The sequence below is a fragment of the Desmodus rotundus genome, chromosome 1, assembly GCF_022682495.2.
Source record: "Desmodus rotundus isolate HL8 chromosome 1, HLdesRot8A.1, whole genome shotgun sequence".
Classification (NCBI taxonomy): Eukaryota; Metazoa; Chordata; class Mammalia; order Chiroptera; family Phyllostomidae; genus Desmodus; species Desmodus rotundus.
The window spans coordinates 11,233,212-11,258,242 of NC_071387.1; the positions used below are offsets into that span (position 1 = coordinate 11,233,212).

The 25,031-nt window shown below is 36.9% G+C and overlaps 1 protein-coding gene across 1 annotated transcript; it reads left to right on the plus strand.

Annotated features, from left to right (window-relative positions):
* The first annotated feature begins 1,120 nt into the window (after nucleotides 1–1,120).
* RAB14 (RAB14, member RAS oncogene family) lies at nucleotides 1,121–24,735 on the plus strand. Its single transcript, XM_053921128.2, has 8 exons — nucleotides 1,121–1,402; nucleotides 10,101–10,159; nucleotides 11,250–11,303; nucleotides 12,743–12,920; nucleotides 17,009–17,075; nucleotides 20,804–20,891; nucleotides 21,198–21,228; nucleotides 22,443–24,735. The coding sequence occupies exons 2-8, from the start codon at nucleotides 10,108–10,110 to the stop codon at nucleotides 22,618–22,620; spliced, it is 648 nt and encodes a 215-aa protein (XP_053777103.1). The 5' UTR covers nucleotides 1,121–1,402; nucleotides 10,101–10,107; the 3' UTR covers nucleotides 22,621–24,735.
* The last annotated feature ends 296 nt before the right edge of the window (nucleotides 24,736–25,031 follow it).

Genomic DNA, 25,031 nt, shown 5'->3' on the forward strand with positions numbered 1-25,031 from the left:
CAACTGGATATATATATATATATGTATATATATGTGTATATATATATATATATACACACACACACACACACACACAGAAACTTTCAAGTCAGGCCTAAGTTCATTGCTACACAGGTAATGGCAATTTTTTCACAACTTTCCCTTTTATTTGGCACAGGCGAATTTCTTGATTTCGGAGATGTTAAATTGTGACCACAAATGATTTACTAGAACTAGAGTATAGGAAAAAAAGCACAGGCCTATTAAGGGCCTGGAAGGGATTTCAATATTACCTTAGATTAGATTATCTTGTAATAACCATTCCCATGTGTTAAATTTGTGTTTGCCAAGCATTTTGCATATCTTATCTCATTTAATTTTACGAGGCCCATGTGATATAGATATCATCACCCTGATTTTGTAGAAAAGAGTGAGGATTTGAGACATCAAGTGACATGTCCAATGACAGTATGTTATTAAGTTGCAAAACAGGGATATGCAGCCAGGTCCTTCTGGGTGACATCCACTTCCAATGAAACCTCACTCACCCACGATAGAACCAGCTTATGAAAAATCGTGAATGCCCAGAGCGAGCTTGAACTCCATTTTGGAGGACTGAAGCAGAGTGGTCTTAATCTGTTAGGCCCAGTGTTTACGGCCCACAATACTTTTAGGGGCCTACAATGATGTTTTAAGTTCTTTTCAAATCAGAGAGAAAAATGAACTTTTAGTTTGGAGAGGGACCTAGTGTGACTTGCTCACCGGTGTCTACGAGCGCTCAACGAACACATGTTGAAGGGATGCAGTGATCGTGTGCTTGCCACAGTGGCTGGTGGTAAGTGTCCAGTGAGTGGCAGCTGCTGGCATTAAAAAGAGTAGGAAGTCTTCAGAGAGACAATCGCCCTAGCCCCACCAGACCCACACGTACCTCAAAGTAGCTGGTACGCGAACCTGCGCAGTAAACTGCGCTTGCGCACAAGTGCTTTCCCCCGCCCCCTCAAGCGTGAGGACCAGTGAGGCGGGCCTCCGCGGCAGCGCGACAGATCCAGAGGGGAGGATCGAGGAAGGGGTGTGGCTTAGCAGGCCCGCCTGGCCACCCTCTTCCGGGCTCCGCCAGCTGCGCGCGCATCCTCCTCCCCCTTCTTTTGTGGTCCGGCCCATTGCGAGGGTGACAGGAAACCCTGTGCAGGGAGCGTCGCCATCTTGGACCTGCCCGAGGAAGATCCTGAGGGAGCTGCAGGATCAGTCGCCCCTACCGCCGCTTCTGTCACCAGAGCGCCTGCACCTCCTCGGCCAGCCCGCTACGTGCCCGGGCCTCGGCCGACCGCCCCCGCCCCTCTCCGGCTGCGCCCGCATTCCGCTTCCTTGTCCTGACGCCCCCCGTCCCGCCCGGAAAGCTGCCCAGCCACCAGCAACCCCACAGGTAATCCAGGCCTTCCGCAGTGTCCGTCCGGCCGAGGCCTCCTCGCCCGGCTCTCTGGGGGCCGCGGGTGGGGGCGGCGGCGAGCCGGGGCGGCGGGCGGGCGGCGCCGCAGGGCAGGCCACGTCGGGCCGCGGCGAGCCCGGGGTCGCGGTGGGCGCCGCGGGGCCGGGCCTGCCGGGACTTCCTCGCCGGGGCCGGGGTGTCCCCGCGCTGCGCCCGCCGAACTCTGGTCCTCCCCGCCCAGGGGAGAACCTCGAAGCGTGCTGGGAAGAGTGTGCAGGGGCCCGCCTTCCCCGCCTCCTCGGCCGGACCGGGCAGACCGGCCTCCCCCGGGCCCCTCTCTCCTGGCTGCCGTGCCGGCGGCTCAGACCACCCCCGCGGTGTGGGTCCGCGCGAGCCGCGCCGCCCTGCAGCCCGCGAGCGCCAGACGTGGCAGTCCCCGGTCCACAGGCCGCGCCTGGCCCTGAGTACAAAAGGCAGCACGCCGGCATCTTGGAGTAGCGCCGGTGTCCTTGCCGGTGTGGGCGGCTGCCTCTGCACTCGCGCTCGGGAAGGGCTCTGTGGGTCCGTGGGTCCGTGCTTGCGAGGCTCTGGTTTGGGTGCGTCCCTGTAAGGCCCGTGCCATCCTAGAAGGCCCCGAGTCCACATAGCATCCAGAGGGGATGAAGACGACCAAAAGTTTTGGTTTTTCTAGAATGGAAAAGAAACAGGCGTCCTTTCGATGGTTTGCGTTTGTACCTTGTGCCAGGCACAGATTGACGTGTCTTCACACGGGTTTATCCTGCTTCGCGTAGCTCTTGGTGACAAGCCGAGTTATCGCCGTTGCACAAGTGAGGAAACTGAGGCTTGCAGTCGCGATGGGACTGGCTAAAGATGGTGCGTGCAAACGGGACTGTCCCTGCACCGTGGCAGGTGTTTACTGCACTCGAGTTAGGCCAGGGTTACAGACCTGACCATTTCAGAGGTAGCTACAGCTTCGTTCCTTCTTTTTTATCTTTGCATTGGGTGACAGCGGATTGCCCCTTTGTAACCCAGAGTCTGTCGTGTCGGCCACCAGTCGTTCTCACTGACTCGAGGATTTCCAGTTTACGTTTGAAGAAAAATCTGGGGTTCCCGGAGGCCAGGCGCTTTCCCGGTGGCTCCACAGCAAGGGTCAGAGCCCAGATTTGAACTCTTGCGAAGTTTATCACTCATTTCACAACTGCCTTTTATTCAGATGTGGTTATTAAGGACAGATTTAGTGTTGCACTAATTCAGTTCCCACTTCTTCCCCTAAGACTTTCCGAAGCTTTTCCTCAGTATTCTGCTTAGGCACTTCTACTCCGTCAGGCCTTGAGGCGTGTAAAGTGTAATGCACTTTGACTTCCCAGTTAAGTGACCATAAGCAAGTTACCTAACTTTTCAGACTCAGCGTCCTTGCCTATACTGGGGATACTACTACCTACATTTTTTAGTTGATGTGAGCCCTAAGTGGGATTAAAAATTAAAAACCCTTAGCACGTTGCTTGGCATATAGTGTCCCATCACCTGTACCAGTGCCAGGCATTGGTGCAGGTAGTGAGTGTGGAGTATTTGTTGACTAAATGAGAGGACCGTGGCTTTGGAGAGCTGCAGATTAACACCTGGGCCCCAACCTTAGCTTTTCCTTTAGTGGTCTGTGATGGCAGATACGGCACTTCTCTGAGCTGGTTTCCTTGTCTGTAAAATGAGTTTTTAGTATTAGAGGTTACTTATCAAGTAGCTGGCATTTATTAGGCACTCAGTAAATGGCAGTTATTTAAAAGATGTAAAACTTTAGATTCTAATGACCTAAAAAAATTCCTTGGAATTAAAGCCACATTTTATGAAGTTTTTGCTCTTTATATTTTATGTTAAACTTTATGGTTGTTGTGTGCTTCAGCTACGCAACAGAATTTGGGGTGTTCTTATAACTGATTTTTATCACAGTATTAAATATCTTTGCATAATCTTAGTAAGATATTGTACTTGGAGGAAACCTTTGGTTTTAAAACATATTCTACTTGTCTCAAGGGCTACTCAAGGGCCATTGAGAGATGCCTCATGTTTATCAATAAAAAAGCTTGAAACATTTTATATGGTTAAATGCCAGGCATGGCTGGAGACAGCAATGTACAAATAGAGCTATCAAAGATGTTCTACTTTACTTTTTAAATACTTTTATTACAGACAATTTTAAATATATACAGTATAGAATAGTATGTTAAGGCTTCATATACCTATCAGCCAGTGTCAACAATGATCAGCAGTCTTGTTTCTTCCACATATACCCTGTGCCCTCTCCACTAAGTTAATTTGAAGCAGATCTCAGACATTATACATCATCTCAAAAGCAGAATTTTCACTATTACTAATTCTTCTTCTTTTTTTTTTTTTAGAGCTAATCCTCTTAACTGTAGTAGTAAGGGTAAGGTTTTTATTTGTTTTTCTCCTAAGTGCTTTACTTCTGTGAACAGAGGTGCAGTGTTGGAGTGCTTTATCTCCTATTTATAACGTGCCATCCTAGTTACCTGAGACAGTCTTGCTATTGACACATGAGGGAATTCAAGATTTTTTCTTACATTATTAATTTGTAGAAAAGTGTGTAACATTAATAGCTTGTAAAAGTGAAGTGTTGTGTTTGTATGTGTGTTGTAGGTGAGTTTCAGAAATCACTGATTTGTTTCTGGAGGTTGCTTTACTGTTGAGGAAAGGAAATTGACTACTCATTTTCATTAGATTATTAAGAGTGACTGCAGTAAGTTTTGTGTCCACTTGACTAATAAATCAAGTAGCATTCCACTTTACTGAGCCTATAAACAAATCAAAATTCTTCTGTTCTTGAGTTTCATGAAGGCAAGGGACAATGTTTTTTTGCTTTTGTTTTTTAATCATTACTGTATTGTCAAGTCTAGTATAAGGTTTTATGCTTAGTAGATGCTCAACAAATATTTTTATATTGGAATCACAAAAGCAGTTTGTCTTGATTCTGGTGTTTTAACAAGATACCTTGCATGTAAAAAAAAAAATCTCAACAGTGAGGATCAAATTTCAAATCACCTGAAATATTTAGTGGTTTGGTTTTTTCCCTATGTTGTCTTGAAACAGCTATGTAAAAATTACATAGTAACATCATGTGTTCTGAGGAGTAGAATAAAATAGCTATTAACACTTGTGAAAGGATTAGTCAGACTTGGAGCATAAGTTAAGAAAGTAGGAGCTAAACTATTAAAAAAAACAAACAAACTGGAAATACCCTTGCTTATTGGAGTGCTTTTTTCAGGCTGATCATATGATTGAATTCATATAATATTCCCTATATTATTGGCGAATGTGGAAGTAATGTTGGAAATATTATGAAAGGGAGTTCTTTTGGTTTATTTCTTTTAACTTGTTTTATATCATAATTGTATATAAAATGCTTTAAGTATGTTCAATAGTCCTTTATTTTTTCTCTACTTTGAATATTAGGATAGCACATACTTATACTGTCAGTGCAGGGATGGATAAAGTTAGTTAATAATTTCTTTTTCCTTTTTCTAGTTTCAGCTCATATGTTCATTTTTTACAGTTTGATTTGTATCCTTCCATAGTATGTACATATAGGATTGAGAGTGTGTGTGTGTGTGTGTTCAAAATGGGCTATACTATCACATCAAACTCAAGCTTTCTTTTTTTTTTTTAACTTAAAATCATGGATATTATTTCCAGGTTAACACATATATTTCTAAATGGTTTTTAAACTAGGCGTATATTGTTTCATAATACAGGTGTATTGCACTTTATTTAGTCATTTCCCTGTTGATAGGAGTTTAGATGGTTTCCAGGGTTTTTTGCTGTATAATGCTGCATTTAATGTATTTGAACCTGTAACCTTGTTTACTGAAACTTTTATTTCTGTAGACTGCTTTTAAGTGGGTTTCTTGATCAAAGGGTGATTTAGATATATATTTTTTAAAGATTTTAATTTATTTTATTTTTAGAGGGAAGGGAAGGGAGGGAGAAAGAGAGGGAGAGAAATATCAATGTGTGGTTGCCTTTCACGTTGCCCCAACTGGGGACCTGGCCCACAACCCAGGCATATGCCCGGACTGGGAATCAAACCTGCGACCCTTTGGTTCGCAGCCCATGCTCAATCCACTGAGCTACACCAGTGAGGGCTGGATATATTTTTTAAAGATTTTAAAATATATGCTGATTATGTCCCAAATACAAATGTTTATGTCCCCATAAAAATGTTGTGGCAATTCAGACTCCCATAAGCAAAGTGTATTGAGAGTGCCTACCTTTACATCTCTGTCTGCCCATTTCAAAACTGGTCATTTATTTGTACATATAATTTTATTTGGAAAGGTATCTTTATTTATTCGGAAAGTACATGAAGATCATGCAATTCTATTTTCAGCACAACAGTGATTATGTTTAATATGCATTTAGTAACCATTTAGATCTATATGTATTAGCCTGGGAAAACATCCATAATTTTGTTAAGTGAAAAAAAAAACCCACATTGAAATGTTTTGGGCAGTAGCAAACTCCAATTAAAAAATGTGTTTCTCACCTTAACTATGGTATGTTTCATGTTCAAGAGATGAGGTTGCAAAATCCTGTTAAAGCAGTATTAAGCATAGTTGGTATTTAAAATGGGCCACACAACAATTATTAGTGTTTATGCATTTAGTAAACATTTCTTTTGATAGCCAGGAAACTTTGAGCTGAATTTTACATGCACTGATAGTAAAACTGTTACCCTAATTTGTTAGTATAGTTATTCTCCATCTTTCTCTAATTTTGAGTTTTTGCTTTTATTTTTATCAGCCTGTATATTTATGTACCTTTAATAAGCTACCTTAGAGAAAATTGGGTTCTTTGGAATTAAGCCTGGGTTCAAGTTCCAGCTCTGCCATTTACTAACTTTGTAACACTGGCCAAATGTGAATTTCTCCAGACTTCAGTTTATTCAGTTTTTGCGTGGACACCATAATGATTTTGAAGAGGTGTGAGAATTAAGTAAGAATTACGTAAAACAATCAATTGTAGGGAAAAGTACAGATCATCACATGGTTTGTTCTCAACAAATGTTATTTCCCTTCAGAAACTTTTTAGTAAGTAGATATAATACGAATTATTATTTCTAATTATCATTTATTCATATCTATAAGTCCTGATTATAGTGCATACTCTGAATGTAATGATTTAATACTACTTATTCATAATATTAAATTAGAACCAAGTGAGTGAACTGAGAAAGATTTGTATCCCGAAGTACCACTCTAGGGTTTCATAGATGTACTTACAGGTACATTTCATAGCTGTGGAGAAGGGAGGAAGGTGTAGTGGTGAAGAGTGGGGTTCTTCACAGTCAGAACAGTCCAAGTTTAATATAGACTTGACAAATTAGCTGTGTGACCTGGGCAAGTTACTTGCCTGTTTCTTCATCTGTATAATGAGGATAATAATCACTGTTTTATAAGGACAGTAGTAAGGAATTCAATGAAATTGTATGTAAAGTATTTATTATTTAGCACATTCCCTGGCTTATATTAAGTGCCCAGTAAGTGGTAACCATACAGTTGCATTTGTTATTAGTTTAAATGCTGTTCATATATTTGATGATGCCTGTTGTCTGAATGTAGTGGTGCTCTTTTTTCCTTAGAGAAATCAAAGGCATTAAAGGCAATCTTACATACATGTGAACTTTATTGAAACGCTTTTTGTAAAACATGGAAGATAGTGCATTTTAATCATACCAGTAATTGTGCACTAGTTACAGAATATTACCAAAATTTTTTAATGAGTGGACATTGTAGTGTTGAGAGGTCAGACTAATGTTTTCAGAGCATTTGAACTGGATTGACATTTCTTATGCCTTTTTTTTTTTTTTAAACTTTTGAGTATGTGAAGCAGAGGCACACCCCTTAACTAATAGGGGAAAAACTTTTTTTCCCTTTCCAGAGCTAGTTGCTAGTTAAAAATATGTTTCTCATCTTATCACCTTAACAGTGGTATGTTTTGTGTTCAAGAAATGAGGTTGGGAAATCCTTGGTTAAAGCAGTGTTAAATAGTTAATATATAACATACAGGTCATGTGTCATAGAAGTATACACTTGAAACACAATCTTATTACCCAATATCATCCCAGTAAAGTTAATAATAAATAAATGAATGAATAAATAAATAAGAGGTCATTTGAATATTTTGCAAATGCATAATTTTGAGTGAATATTATCAATAAACTATAGGAGTATATTTAAAACTAGCTTAGTATCTTACCTTAGAGTAAGAAAGGTAGGACCTATTGTTTTAGTGGCTATAGTGCTAGATATTTTCTGCCTTCCTTGTCACTGAAATTAGTAAATTTGAGTAATCTTTTTAAATTCTGCTGTTAGGGTTTTTATTTGTAATTTTTAAGAAATTTGAACTAGAAAATTGTGTGGTAAAGAAGAGATAGGAGCTGGTATTTGATCTGAAATAGTGATCATTCTCTTATTTGGAAATAGTCGATAGCAAGTAATGCTTGGAAATTTTTAAAAACATTTTCAAAATTATTCATCTTAGTAGACAATTAATGAATGCTTGTGTAATAATTAGCAAGTACACAATTAGTACAACTAGAACTGGGTTGTAATTTTATGATTAGTCTTTAGAGCATTTCAAGTAGAACTCGATATTGTTAGATGCCATAGTTTTAACATAAATAGAAGGAAGATATAAAGTATGTGCAGCTACAGCTTTCAGTAAGAATGGGGAAAAGAAGTAGGAAAATCAGAAGGGGAAGAACGTGAGAGAAACAGTAATTTAAAGGTTACTTCGTTATTTTTTTCCCTCAAGTCTGAATGGGGAGAAAAAGACATAAATTAATTAGAAGAAAAGAGTCTGGGAGGAGTGCAAGTTAAGACATTATAACCTTTAGATACCATTTTTATTGTGAGGTGATTTTTTTCCTTGTGTTTGGGATCTGGTTCAGAGATCTAGTGAATAATTCAGACCAATTTTTGCCATAGGACCAAGTTTATTCTTAAACATTTTGAGTCCCCAGTGTCTGGAAAAAGGGAATCAAGATGATCAGAATCAGAGTTAATCTAACCAGAAAAAAACCCCTTTCCTGAAGAAACTGGTTAAGGGAGTTTTCTTTGATGTTGAAGACTGATTATAAATGTGTTACAAGTCAGGCTGGAATAGGTAGCAAGGCATTCACTTTTGTTGAATGTAATTCATACAGCTAAGAGAGGAGACTATTATCTGAAGCGATTGTCTAGTAATTTATAGCCTCCCCTTTCCTAATAACAATAATTCACTTATTTTACATACATGCTTCTACAGGTTATATTAATTATATAGAAATTTTTATCTGAAATATATACAGGAAGGTTTTAATTTCAGTAAATGAATTTCTCCTGTCATATCAAATATATAGCTTTTGTAATTTAACAGTTGGCCAGAACAGTAAAAATTACTGGAAACCAAATTTTTAAAAATAAAGGTTAAGCCTTCATTTTTCTATAATGAATTCTATATAAAGAATTTTTATCTTTGCTTAAACTGAAAACTGATTTGAGAATAATTTTATTGGAAGTTATTACCAGTATTAGAATTTACCTCTTCTCTAGCACTTAGCAGTGTCAAGGCATTCATTTCAATAAATTGAAGAGTTGTTTTTTTAAGTTATTAAAAAAGTAGGAGAGAAATTAGGATTCTTCAAGTTAAGTCATCTGAGGTTAAGGCATGGGCTGTGATCTTCTGAAGTATATTCTAATACATAAACTTTCAAATTTTACAACCACAAGTAGTATTTTATGCCATTATTTGATATTTTGTTAATCTTTAAATCCTACATCAGGTTGAACCATATGAAATTGCCAGTGATTAACTTTAAAAAAAAAAATCTACAAGAACAATAGTTTTATGTGTTTGTATCTAAATCTGTCATTACTTTGGATTGGAAGTAATGATTGCTCTTTCTTTGAATGCTATGCTAACCATTGATTTAGAGTAAAAAGGTTTGTGTTTATAAGTTAGTGGTTACTTTTTAAAAAACATTCTTTTGTCTTGGCTGGTGTGGCTCAGTGGATTGAGCATCAGCCTGGGAACCAAAGGATCACCGGTTCAGTTCCCAGTCAGGGCACATGCCTGAGTTGCAGGCTGGGTCCCCAGTGGGGGGGCGTGCAAGAGGCAACTACACATTGATGTTTCTGTCCCTCTCTTTCTCCTTCCCTTCCCCTCTAAAAATAAAGAAATAAAATCTTCAAAAAATAAAAAAAATCTTTTATAAAAATCAGCATTCTGAACAAGTAGGCTGTCATTAATTCACATGACCAATTACTAGGAATGAGACCTTAAGAGGGGAGAGGACTACTTACAATGATGCTTAACTTGAATTTATAAACATTTCCTTGTTTAACATTTTCTAGAGAATATTTGTTGTTGGATATTTCCTAATGTGAAATATTGGAATTGTTTTGATTTAGTTTCTTATATTTCCATGGATAATACATGAGAATGTTAAAGCAGTGTTCATCCATGAAAATGTGTGTATTTGATCAATTTGGGAGATGCAGGTTTTACTCTGACTTACTGTAACCAACATTTGGTTTATAATCAGTGTGCTTTATTTTATATATCTTTAAAGGATAGCAATTATCAGCTTGGATAACTTGTGTATACTTATCTACTGAAGTAACACAGTTTTCTTTATTTTTAGTGCCACCATGGCAACTGCACCATACAACTACTCTTACATCTTTAAATATATTATTATTGGTAAGTTTATTTAACTTACAGTCTTGTTCTCCAAAGAAGGTTATAATAGACAGTAGTTATATACTAATACTTAACATACCACTTCAGAAGAAGTGGATAATTTTCTCAGTGCAAAATTATTAAGAAGATTCATTTTTGCATTAACAATGTACACTTTGTGTTGTGGCTCTGGGTGATTTTGTAGTACAGTGCTGAGTGTCTGAAGTGATGTTGGTTGTTCTTGAAAGCTACCTGAAGACTTGTCAATAATGGGAATGAAATAAATTTCCTAGGAGTGCTGATAACATTCCAAAAAGTTAATGAAAGCCCTCAGAGACCCCTGGATTCCAAAAATTGATAGAGAACATTGATTCAGAATAACTTTATAATACACATAAAATACAATATTAGTAGTTTTCCCCTTAAGTTTCAAGAAGATTTTACTCAAAATAAGACAATGCTGTTTATCTAAGTATAGTTGAAAGAACACAGTTGAAAGTACACTAATTCTTCACATGAGAACAGTTTGTTATAATGTTGAGCTTATGTGACTATATTATGCTTCCTTCATCAAAGGTTAAATTCCTGCAGTACAGAAGTGACTCTGTTCTATAATGGTTTTCATATAGTGTGCATTCTTTTCTTTTGTGGAATTATGCAAAAATATAATAAATATGAGATAAGATGGGATCTAGTAAATCAGGCTTCCAAAACTTATTTCTGCTTTTGTATGCTGCTGCCCTATTTGTCACTCCTAGGAGTCTTTTGCGTTTATGCATGATTAAGGGAAAGAAAATATAAAACTTTGAAACAGTTCAAAGTAAAAACACAACTACAATTTCTCTATTAAAAAGGCACTTCCAAGCTGGTGGCTGTTAACATAATTTATAACCAAATTCTATCACCGCTAAAAGCTGGGAATAGAGAATTTGTACATCACAGTGAAAACTGACCTGTAGGATTTTTTGAGCTCATAAATTAAGGAAATACAACTTTTCTAAGTATCCCAGAAATGTGTGATAATTGTAAAGGGTATAGCAATCATTGCATATAATTACAAGAGTGTAAAATTGAGAAATGTAATTGCCACTTGAAATTTTTTTTTAAACAGGGGACATGGGAGTAGGAAAATCTTGCTTGCTTCATCAATTTACAGAAAAAAAATGTAAGTTTAATATGAAAGGTAAAACATTAGTAAATTCTTTGTTGTTACTTTACTACTTTTTAACGTATCATCTTCAGTGTACTTTATGCCTTTAAACATAACCTATCCCTACATATGCACTTTTGTCTTTAGGGAGTGATTTTATTTTTAAATAAGTATGAGTAAAATGAAATATACCCACATATGTAGAGTGTTGATTTTTATATGCCATATATCATTAGATTCACTTCAGGTTTTTTGATGGTAAAACTTAATTTTTAAAAATGTATACTGTAATTTCACATTTAAATCTTTTTATTCTCTGTGCAGTACAGAAATTATCTTATTAGGGGAAATTTGTTGCATGTATCATTTGTTAACTAATAATAGATTGGAAATACTTAATATGGAATTCTATATTCATGACCTGATTAAGATTCAGAGTGCAGCTCTGTGTTGGGTGGCAGGGGAAGGGGCTGTTTTATTTGCTGTAACTGACAGGCTAAATAAAGTTATTTGTTGGGTTTTTTTTTTTTACTACTATAATATTTTTTGAAGTGTCCAGTGGTCTCTGTATACTTGTACCAGAGAATAGTGGGTTTGGGTTCCCAGTGGCCTAATTACAAATAAAGGGCTAATAAATTTGTCCTATTGGGTTAGACATATATAACTTGCCAATACATAACTATAAACATATATTAAATGTGGTGATTTTCTTTGAGGTATTGATGATATTTTCCAGGGTAAAAATTTGTTTGACTAATAACTCTTAGAGTTCTAAAAACATTGATTGATTTGTTATATGTAAGGATTGTCAGAGGATAAAGGGTATATATAACGTTGGTGGTATGAAGAGTTTATCACAATCTTTTTTTCCCCCCAATTTTTAAATTATTTTATTGTTGTTCAATTACAGTTGTCTGCATTTTCTCCCCACCCCTCTACCCCACCCCAGCCAAACCTCCCTCCCTCCCCTGCTTCCACCCTCTCCCTTGGTTTAGTCCATGTGTCCTTTATAGTCACAATCTTTATTTTTAATTAGCAGATTCTTTTAGTTCAGGTGTCAGCAAACAAGAGCCTGTAGGGCACATCCAAGTCACTACCTGTTTTTGTACACTTTTGTTGGAACACAAGTATGCCTATTTTATGCATTGTTTATGGCTTCTTTTGTGTCAACAACAGAGTTGAATAGTTGTGACAGAGACCTTTTGGTCTTCAAATCTTAAAATATTTGAAAATATTACAGAAGTTTGCTGACCCCTATTCTAGTTGATTTCTGTGACTTACTACTTCTGGGCTTTTGCTGATTTTTTTCTCATAGTGCTAGCTTTAGTCTGTTTATAGCCTACAAGCATTACTGTCATTTGATTCATCCAGTGGGTTTTTTTCCCCACTGGTCTTAATTTGAAGCTTTCTTGAAGTTGGAATATTATATTACATATTTTTTTCCTCCCTAACAGTTATGGCTGATTGTCCTCACACAATTGGTGTTGAATTTGGTACAAGAATAATTGAAGTTAGTGGCCAAAAAATCAAACTGCAAATATGGGACACAGCAGGACAGGAGAGGTTTAGGGCTGTTACACGAAGCTACTACAGAGGAGCTGCAGGAGCGCTTATGGTGTATGATATCACTAGGTAAGAGATTAATAATTTTTCAACCTTCATACTAGAACATACCTTGAGGCAGTGTGATGTCTTTTTTATTGATTTAAGCATTCCTTAGTTTGTAATTGTCTGACTATAATGTGCTTATTTTGGTTTTATGGTTTCTTTAAATTGCTGTGTAAGACTTGACATAACATGTTGATTTCCTTTTCTGAAAGTGGGTGTGGCTGAAGAAAAACTTTAGGAGATGTTTGTGGAGCTAACAAAAGAATACTATTCTAAAAAGCAGCATCAGTCGAATTATTTGAGGTGAAATAATATTTTATACCGAACTTTGTTCTTTTCACTTCAGTAGAAAGCAAGGAAGTCTTGAGGAATTATTCTATTCAGTCTCTAGTGTTAAAGTTTACACCTTTTCAAAATTAGAACAAGAAAGGAATTCAGCTAATCCAGCATGGTAGATTATACAACGTTCTTATGCTTGCATCTGAAGGTGTTTGAATATTTAATTAAATCCTTTTTTGTTGTAAAATGGGCTGAAGTAGTTTATAGTGATTCAGGCAGTGAGATTAAATTTATTTCAATTTGGCTACTTCTGGAAACTCAAAGCACTTTATACAAAGTAACAAAACTGGACCGTAAATGTTTGACTTTTGGAAAACATGGAAAATTGTGCCACTTCATTAAACTCTGTTGTTTGTCTGCTGTAAGTTGGAAAATTGTTCTAAACTCTGTTGTTTGTCTACTGTAAGTTAGAACTGGACCACCTTTCATGTTAATGCAGAGTGTCAATCTAAAGCATTGTGACTCTGACTTTTGGATGGTGGGGTTCTAGGAATGAATGAATGGGACCAAGTGATAGACTTTCAAGGATATTTCCCTTTGGGAAATGCTTTAAGCTGTTTCCCAGAATTGAGTGTTTTCAGGGTTAAAACAGTGAAACAGCCTTAATTAGTGCTCTTCATATAGCCAGGCAGTGATCAGTAAAATAGTTTTGTGGGAAGACTTAAAAACCCTGGCCGTCTGTACAGGACATCTTTTTATGAACGAAGCATTCCTGAAGACTTCACATAATTAAAAACCCCATGAATTAATAGAATTTAAATATTGCGATGTGTACTTACAGTATATTAATGTATAGTTAATGGTTTGAGTTGCTTTTTTGGTATGTGTCTTTTTCTTTTTCCAGCTTTATTGAGATATAATTGACATATAACATTGTGTAAGGTTAAGGTATGCAGTGTGATGGTTTGATACATGTATGTTTTGCTTTTAAACATATCTTTTAAGGGTAGTAAATACTTTTGGTAAAATGCGTGTCTGTTTTAAGTTATTGAAAGTACTTCTTACTGGAGCCCTGACTGTTGTGACTCAGTGGGTTGGGCATTGTCCTGCAACGGAAAGGTTGCCTATTTGATTCCTGGTCAAGGCACACGTCTGGGTTGCTGGCTGGGTACCCTGTTGGGGGTATGTGAGAGGCAACCGATCAATGTTTCCTCTCCCTCTCTTTCTTCCTCCCTTCCCCTCTCACTAAAAATAAATAATTACTAAAAAATAAAAAGTATACTTCTGCTGGAAACAACCCAAATGTACATCAACTGATGAATGGATGGATGAACAAATGTGGTACATGCATACTGTGAAATAAAATTCAGCCACTGAAAGGAAAGAAACATTGATACATGCTATATAGTAGCTGAGCCTAGAAAACATTTTGCTATGTGAAAGCAGCCAGAAACCAAAGTCCACATTTTCTATGATTCCATTTACATGAAATACCCAAAATAGGCCAGTATATAGAGACAAAGAGGATTGCCAGGATATGGGGAGTGACTACTAATGGGTATGGGTTTCTTTTTTTGGTGATGAAAATGTTTTAGAATTAGATAGTGGTGATCATTTCACAGCTTTGTCAATATTCTTAAAACTACTACGTTGTATACTTCAAAAGGTTGAGCTTTGTAGTGTGTTCATTATATCTCAATAAAACTGTTTATAATCAAACCTCAGTTCTTGAATGTCTCCCATCTCAAACAGTTTGGTTCTCAACAAAGGTTTTCATGGAAAAAAATGTCTGTTGTTGAACAAAACTTTGGTTATTGACCAGACAACCCTTTCATGCTGATGATCCCTGTATGGTCAGTCACTGTATAATTCGGTTTTCAAACAGGTCTCTTCTCAAACAGCCTTCTGGAAAGAATGAAGTTCGAGAACCAAGGTTCCACTGTACTGATAAAAAGTACCTTTAGGCTTTAGATAGGTGATATCTTGACTTAATGATACTCCATAGTGACATTGATGTTGCAGCCATGACACTGTTTTTTTCCCATTAATCCTTGACATTTTGCAAACTTAGAAGTGCCTGCTTTAATAATACTTTTTATTGGCATTAACTCTAATCGTTAAAAGATACTCTCCTAAATTGACAGCATGGCTTATTATGGCAGTTTGGCTCTGTCAACTGATATATCTAACATCCGTGACAAAGTTAGGGATACTTGAGCACTTTTTTTTTAAGCTCTAATAGTACCATGTAATGAATATTTGGATGACACTGTACTTACAGATTTGAAATTATGATGAATTTTAGATTAATGAAACAATTGCCATAACAATTAGCAGAAGATACGGTGCATGTAAATAATATGGTTTTCATGATGTTGATACCACTTAAAGGGCTGTGTGGATTTTCCCATTTACTAAGTGGTGCCAATTTGTAATTCACTCTTGCTGCCAGCTTTGACATTTTAAAATCTATCAAAATCAGTATAATTATTTTTGGGCTATGTTATTTAAGGTTTTTTGTACAAAGTAAGATATGTTTGTGTAAAAGCAAGGTTTGCTGGTATTAAAAGTATTGAGCAGTGAGAAGGCTTGTGCTTTTTAAAATGATATTTGACTATTGTTCACTTACAAATTTTAATACATTGGGAACATTTGTTTTGATTTATGTGACTTTTTTGACAGTTTGGTGGTAATTTGTGAATGATGTGATACAGCACAGTAAAAGAGAGTCTGAGTAAGGAGTTCTTTTCAGTTCCCACTAGGATAGAATTAAATGTTTGGAATATTGAATTTCATATACGCACTGGCAACTGGGATTATGTAATATCCTATTCACAAGGCTAAACTTGAAATATTTTGAGGACCCATTGTGTATAAAGGTCCTAGGCTTGGCTCTGAAATCATTTAAATCTTTGTGGGCTTCTGTTTCCTCATCTGTTAAATGAGTAAGATGGATTAATATTCTGTGAATGTGTATAAATCAAAAACATTTTAAACCTTCAAAATGTTTATTATTTTGACCCCTTGGATAATATCTGATTAATATTATACTTTATAATATTGTAAATTACTTGGATTTATTTGTTATTTCAGGGCCGCCTTGTCTACTGCAAATGAGCCTATGAATTTTTAAACACTTTCTTGGAAAAAGTGGAGAAGTAGGGCAGTTTGAATCCCAAAATGATTTAGCTGCTGATAAATAAGAGTACAAAGTTAGGATAAACTCACTCTTTGATGTCTGGGAACTTGAATTTCCAGTTGTCTGTATTCAATGCCCTTTTAAAGCCAATTTTTATGTTATAATTATCTTACTCTTTAAGGAAATGTGTTTTTAAATTTTTTAATAATTTTTTCAATTACAGTTGACATAAAATGTCTTAGTTTCAAGTGTACAACATAGCGAATAGACATTTATGTAATTTACAAAGTGATCACCTCAGTACATCTAGTACCCACCTGACACCATACAGCTATTACAATATTATTGGCTACATTGCCTGTGCTGTACTTTATATCCCTGTGACTATTTTCATAGCTGGCAATTTGTACATCTAATCCCTTTCCCTGGAAAGGTGATTTTTATACCAGCATATCATGTATGTAGCATAACTGACTTGGTTTTTAATTTGAAAAATTTAAAGACAAATGCAAAAAAAGCATGTGTTTGCATTCCTCAACTGTTGTTCTTTAGGGTAACAATATAGTCAAAGCAAAAATATTTTTTTAGGATCTGTTGATTAAAGTCTATATTTTAAATATTTATTAAAGTTTTTTTTTCTACTGAAATGGCAATTTTAAATGGTAGTCACAAATGTAAACTTTAATTTTTGCAGAAGAAGTACATATAACCACTTAAGCAGCTGGTTGACAGATGCAAGGAATCTCACCAATCCAAATACTGTAAGTTAAATGATATCGATTATACAGAAAATTTAAGATCTAAGCTAACCCAAAAAGGAAAGTCATTTGCTAGTGGGATTTTTGTATTTGGGTACTAAGAATGAGGATCTTTATTTTATTCTTAAATTAATTGAAGAAAACATTTTTTCTGGTACTAATTACCCAGGTAATTACCCCACGTTATACTTGGCTTTTTTTCATGTTTGTGGTTAGGAAAAAAAGTGAAAGTTATGAATGGGATGGTGGTCTCATGTCAAGTGGAGACTATGAAATATGAAACTGTCATTTAAAAAGAGATCTGCATTAGTTTCATAAAAATGTTACCACTGGAGGAAACTGGGCAAAGTGTATAAATGACCTCTCTACATTATTTCTTCTTACAACTGCATGTGAATCTACAATTACCTCTTAAGATTTCAGTTAAAAGTAGAGTTCTGCATGTTTTAAAAAAATTGGCTTCTTAGCCAGACTGAGAAGACACTGAGATTTTTAAAGGCCAGACACACACGCTCTGCAGTATGCAAAGATAAATGTGGGTCCTTGGCCCACAGAAGGTTAAAGTCGAGCAGAGAGATTACCTGTGGGAATATAAATAACTATGCTGAAAAGCAGAGTGAAAATGGAGTTAGAGTAGAGTGACTGGTGTGCTGATGGGGACCCAGGATGAGCAGTGCCATGTGGAGAAACTAGCTTTTATAGAGGTGGTAGGGTGTTTGAGCTGGGACTTCAGGGGTAAGATTTCAGTAGATGGTGTTGAGGGTATTCCAGGGAAGTGATGAAAGGCACTGAGTTGTGACTAACTCTAAGCTTCTCAAGAACAAAACCTGTCTCACTTAGCTTTGTACCCCAGCACCTAGCAGAGGCCTGGTTTACTAAACATGTAATCAGTGATCACGTGGGCTTTTTATCAGGGAACAGCAATTTAATCACATTGAGGGTCAGTTAGCATGGTTTTCCTGTATGAGGGGGACTGTGCCTAGAACTTCCATATCCAGCATCACATTAAACCGCACTGTGTGTGTACGTGTGTGTGCGCACACACAAACCTATAGAGGAATGTTCATAGCAGCTTTGTTTGCAACAGCCGAAAACTGGAAGTAACCTAAATGGCACTGATAGGTGGTTAAATAACTGGCACACCTATGCTATGGAATACTCCTCAGCCATACAGAGGAATGAACTGTTGATACATGCAGCAACTCAGATGGATCTCAAGGGCATTATGATAAGTGAAAAAAATCTCAATATATTCCATATGATTCCATTTATAAAGCATTCTGAAAAAGAGAAAATTGTGGACATGGAGAACAGATTCATGGTTTCCAGGGGTTAGCAATGAGGGTGGGAGGGGTGTGAATAGTGTGAGTTGACTATAAAGAGGGCAACACAAAGCATTTCCTTTGTGGTGATGGCACATTTCTGTATTCTGATTGTGATGACACAGATCTGTAGCTTCAATGACATTGCACAGAATACACACACACGAGAGTATGTAAAATTGTTGAAATCTGAGTATGGGTTATAGATTGTACCAAAGTCAGTTTCCTGGTTTTGAGAGTATACTATAAATAGGTAGGATGCTACTTTGGGGGAAGCCTGGTGAAGGGTATATAGGACCTCTATACTCTTTTGTAAACTTCAGTGACTCTATAGTTATCTCAGATAAAATGTTTTTAAAAACAAAAACCCTCACTGTAGAGGGTCCTTCAAGGAGTGTAATAAAAAGTTAGCCATATCCTTCCTGCCTCATTGATGCCTCTTGAAATCTTACCAGATCTTCAGAAGAAAGAAAATCTCATCTTTGAGGTCCAGCTCAAACATTAACATTTTATATAGTATTGCCTTTGATTTCTGTGTGGAAATTACAGTAGTTCCCCTTTATGTGTGTGGGATACATTCCCAGACGCCCTCGGTTGCCTGAAGTCATGGATGATACTAAACCCGATACATACTGTTTTTTTCTTTTTTCTTATACACACACACCTATGATAAAGTTTAATTTCTAAATTAGGCACAATATGAGGTTAACAATAATAAAATAGAACAATTATACTGTAATAAGTTATGTGAATGTGGTCTCTAATTAAAGTTATCATACCCTTGTGATGATGTGTTGACCACAGGTAACCATGGAAAGCAAAAAACTAGATAACAGGGACTACTGTATATATTTTCATATTTTGTTGGTGGTATATTTTATACCTCTGTCTTACTGGTATGCCTATCAGAATGATAGGAAGCACTGTGTAGAAATTCTTAAGGAACTGGGAGAGGAGGTGATGTTGCTATTCAGCAGACATTGCTTGTTTTTTGAGTATCTGTCTTAGAGTTGCTCTGTACTATGCTATTGTGATCTTACCAGCCTTGGTATTTAGAAAAAGATGATCTCTCTTTTTTTTTAAGTGTCGCTATCTTAATCTTCAAAAGAATAGTAGTGGACTACATGTGAAAACTTCTTTCCCTCCTCAGTGGTCAGTTGTCCACATTGACTGAAGAATGCTCACTTTTATTGTACTACTTAACTGTCCTTGCTCAAGGTTTACCTTTCAGATCAAAAGTTTATTGGATACCATTTTTTGGAAGTAGGAGAGCCAAAGGCCGTACCTTTACATGAAAAAATGCTGATGGTAGAAATCCCTTTTAGTTGAACTATTCATTCCTAAAGCATCCGTATCTGGATTAGCATATATGTTTAGAAGGGAGATGGAGGGTTTACCAGTTGGTGTCAAATAAACATATAGTCAGAGACAGTCTATCTATAAATCTTTACCCCCTCCTCCCCAAACCCCCTATTTCCCAAGGCTGTACATGTTTTTCTTAGAACTTTGCAGAGCTGCCTTTAACTTTGGCCTAATTTCACTTGTATACTTCACTTCCTTTGTATAAGGATTACAAAGTGGATATAGTTGTGTGACATTTTGCCTTGGATTTGAACTCATTGCATATGTGCTTCCCACTGCCCCGCTTGGATACACAGACATTTGTTATCAGTTGCTACATACTTAGTCCTGCCTAGGGATAGTGTGGGTAGGACAGTGTCTGAAGGTCACAGGGCATCCTACCTGGGTTCTAATGTCCTCCTACCACAAACTTGCTAACTGACCCCCAGCAAGTCTCTTGGCCTAATTTGAGCCTTATTTTTCTTACCTGTAGCATGAAGCAGTTGGAACTAGCAGTTTTAAACTTTTTGACAGTCCAGAAATTTGAAAATCTCATGAAAGCCATTAACTTTTCTCTTTAGGGACTGTCCTTGTTTACAGCATTTTATGCCTAACTTCAGTGCATTCACAGGTCCCCTGGAGCTTGTTCACAGGCCCTTAGTAATATTGCTCAGGTAAATCATCATCTTTGGCCTACAGCAGGTATGCCTCATGGACTGTTTTGTTTTTGAATGGCTTGCAGAGCGAAGAATGTTTTTTACATTTGTAGAAGGTTGTTGAAAAAAGCATATACAAAGACGATAATATGGAACTCAGGAACCTGAAATATATCTTCTCAGGCCTTTACAGAAAGTTGGTAAATCCCTGGCTGAGAATATTGCCGAGATTCCTCTTAATACTAATGGCTTCATGATTCTGTAGTCCTGTCTGGTGGATAATTGCTAGTATTTGTTTTTCTTTTTAAACCAACATTTTTTTTCTGTTAAGATTTTTGGATTTCAGAATTTGTATGGTTGATGTAAATGGTTGCTTTTGTTTTAAGATGTCTTTCTTTTGGTCACATATTAGGTAATAATTCTCATAGGAAATAAAGCAGATTTGGAGGCACAGAGAGATGTTACATATGAAGAAGCCAAACAGTTCGCTGAAGAAAACGGTGGGTTTCTTTTAAGACTTTTAATGGCTTTGGCCGGGGGAGGCTTGGGAGAATTTCTAAGGATTTTGATCCTGCAGATTATTTGACAATTATTTTTTAATGCAAACTGCTCAAATTTCAAGGATGAGGAAATAGCAAAATATGTTTTGAGAATTCATGGGGGGGGGCAGTACAATTATTCCCTCCATCTCACACTCATTCTTTCATAAAATACTGAAAGCCAATGGGAAACTTTCATCCAGATGGTTACCTAAGAGAATGAGGTAATTTGAAATGTCCTAATCATAGTCTGAATTTTATTTTTAGGCTTATTGTTCCTTGAAGCAAGTGCAAAAACGTAAGTATGGCTAAAATTAAATAATTTTTAATTACATACAAATTTCTCAAAGTAGAACCACATATATAAAAAATGTATGTGTATGTGTATACACACACACACACACACACACAGTCAACCCTTGAACAACATGTGTGCAAACTGCGTGGTTCCAGTCATCTAGGATTTTTTTTTGAGTTGACCTGTGTAGTTCAGTTGACTTACACAGTTGAAACCCACCTTGTTCAAGGGTCAGCTCCTCGTGGGGGACTCGAATGCTCAGAGCAGATTTTTGACTTGAGAGGAAGGTTGGTACTTTTAAACCCCAAGTTGTTCAAGAGTCACCTATATCTAAAATCATATATAAATGCATAATACTTATGGCTAGAGGAATAGTAAGCAACCCTTTGCTTCCTACTTGACATTTCAAAATAATATTTTTTTTGTTACTTTACCTAAAAGATGATACCTTGATTATGCCCATTGGTAATTGTGTTAATAAACGAAATTGTATAAACATTTTTAAAATGTTTGACTTTCACAACTGAGGTTGAGTTTGGCATCTTGGACTCAAGCTAATACTTCTGACCACGGTAAAAAGCAGAAATACTCTAAGACTTAATTAGAAGCATAATTAACATTTCTGCTGGCTATCCCATGTCCATTACTGAACCCCAGGACTTTCATCATAGTTCTTCATTTATTAAGGCAAAAATTCCTTGCACTGGTAAGAAGCTAGCTCCCTTTTGTTTGTCTGTACTGTTTGTCCTAAGAGAATTGAACTGAAGTCTGAACATGGCTAAGCATGAATGTGTCACCGTCACTTGATAAAAACAGTGTACGTAGTTCATGCTTGGCTAATCAGACTCTACAAATCCTGGAATCGTGTTTGCATGTTTGGAGATTTCATTTCTGTTTGGAATACACTCTGTTATTACAGAAATGGCCTATTGTAATGGTCATATATTAACATATTAGCATTTTAACGATTTGAACACATACCGTTATCCAATTAGGGTTTGTACAAATAGTACTGTTTATATGCTTTCCACAGAAAATATTTTCCCATGTTGTTCTCTTAGCTCAGTCTTCTGGTAATCTCTTTATTAGATGACAGTGGCTAAGTTGAAGACATCATGGCAGTTGACTAAAAGGTTAGCAAAAGGTTAGTGTATAATGTCTTATCTTTTGTAGAAAACTATGGTTCTCGAATAAAGTTGTCAATTGCCTCTTAGGGGAGAGAATGTAGAAGATGCTTTCCTTGAGGCTGCCAAGAAAATCTATCAGAACATTCAGGATGGAAGCCTGGATCTGAATGCTGCCGAGTCTGGTGTACAGCACAAACCTTCAGCCCCGCAGGGAGGCCGGCTAACCAGTGAACCCCAACCCCAGAGAGAAGGCTGTGGCTGCTAGTGACCTCTTTGCTGTGTCTCTCATTTGACCTTTCACCTCTGTCTGTTGGAAGCAGTACTTTTTACTGCCTCCTTGTCTTCTGTACATCTTACTGGGTTTAATTAAAAAACAAAAAAAAACAACTCTGTTGTAAAAACAGTTTAACACAATACTAAACTGCTAAACAACTAGCTGTAATCAGGTTATCAAAGGCAAGTAGAGTAATCTCTCCTGCATGGTAAATCTAGACTTTTTTTTCCCCTTGATTGTCCTTGTGATAGGTTATGTCACCAATACGTGATTTAAACTGAGCACTGATGCTGGACTTCATGATATTTACCCTTCCCTCTCTTTGGCAAGGCTTTTGTCTCACTGTACGGTTTAATTTGGTATCTTAAGCCTTTCTGCCCATCTTTAACTGTTCAAGTATGACTGTTGTAACCGAGAAGTTTTATTGCTGTGAAATGGCTTCTGATGATAGAGAAGGGGTTCTGTAACTGCTTTTGTTTTGTTTTTGATGGATCAATTCCCTGTTGTGTGGGTGGCATTTTTTTGAGGAGGTTTGCTTCTGTCATAGCCTTGCACAGGGAAAATACCCACTTATTTTTTCTCTTGTGCTTAATTAATAGCTTTATCTTTTTTTTTACATCATTTTATCATTTTTCTCTTTAGCAGAAAGTAAATATGTATAAAATTTGAAGGAACTGAACTAACAGTACATTCTGTGTATATTATTTTAATGAAGAAAATAAATTGATTACCGGCATTGGAACAGTATAAAATACCAGTTTGTACAGTATGACCTATATGTGACCATGTTACTCCCTTCCATTTCACACAAGGAAGTAGACACAACTGCAGTTCACAAGTAATACTGGTTCTACCCTCTGGTGCTGGCAGCGTTTGGGGACATTATGCTGGAAAGCGCTCTTTAGCGTGAGAGGATTAACACTAGCAGATTCTGTTCCATCTTTGCACTGTGGCTTACCTGCTGATTTTCTTAACTGTTCTTGTGCAATTGACAATGTGCTAACCTGCTTTTCTCTTTTTGTAAACATTTTGCATTACAGGCTGCATTTCTTGCCTTACTGTATAGAAAAAGAAAAAAGGCTGGGTTTATTATTGCACATTTTAAGCTTTTATACCTTTATCTTCTTGGAATGGTGAGATTCTGAACTGGACAGCCAGAACTATAGGTCTGCTGTTAAGGGATTTTAAACTGTGCATTTTTAACACTACAGTGAAATTATTTAAGATATCCCTTGTGTTCTTAGTGTGAGGCACTGTTTTTTGTCATGTTGGCATAAATTGTTTTGTAAAAGGGAAAGTGTATCTAACAGTGTTTCAGTGTTTCTGCTGATACAAATTATTACTTTGCACACACGAGATGGTTTGGCCACTGAAAGAATACAGTATTGCAAGGGAAATAGTCTTATATCTTTAGACAACAAACTTATGTTTTACCAAGTTCTTTACTTCTACTTCTGTTGGTTGATTTCTGAGTTTGTGGTTCAGGCTGGCAATTCAGAAGTTACTGAAGTGTAGGATAGGTAAACCTCCGTATATTATATAAAATGCTCTCAGCTCAACTGCTGTGTTTAAAATACACATTTTAAATCCCTCTTTACAGACACTAAAGTTAAAAACTACACCTTTCTGGGTTATAAACATGTGGTACTACCAGAGTATTGTATAGTCAATGTTAAATAAAAGCCAAAACTGGAATGTGCAGAAAATAGGATTTGGTTATTAATTCGTGGACTTTTTATTTTTTTCTTGAACTTTTTTATAAAGAAGATTCCTGGAGATTGGTATATTCTGTTAAAGACTTACAGTGACCCATTTTGCTCACACCGCTGCATCACAAGGGACTCACCCAGGGACCATGACCTGCTGGTGTGTGTATATATTTACAAAGACAAAACAAACAAACCACCCATTGGGATAAAAGGTAGCAATCACAAACTAAAGACTGCAGCTTGTTTAGGTGCAATACCCTGATTTCCAAAGTTAGTTACAGTTGGTCTTATTGTTTTTGTGACAGGATTTATTCAGACTGCTGTACTCTTCATTTGATGTAACAAAATGCTATTAATCTAAATATTTGTAAATAAAGTACCTGTATCTAGATTAAAATGGTTTGTATTATTTTCTGAACTATAATGAGATTTTATATCTTCAGATAAAAAAACTATTTAGCATAAGTTGTCAGTTTTTATTGCAGAACTGTCCTTATTTGTTGATAGAGAAGTCTACGTACATAGCGTATAAATCCACATCACTAGGTAATTGAGGTTTTAACCTTGTGTTCGGATCATACTTGCAGTGTTTTCAGCAATCCTTTTTCGGTGTGAGTTCAGCACACTTGGTGCCTGATGTTCTCCCTTGACTGTATTTGGGGCCAGATCCTGATATTTGCATGTGTAATCCCC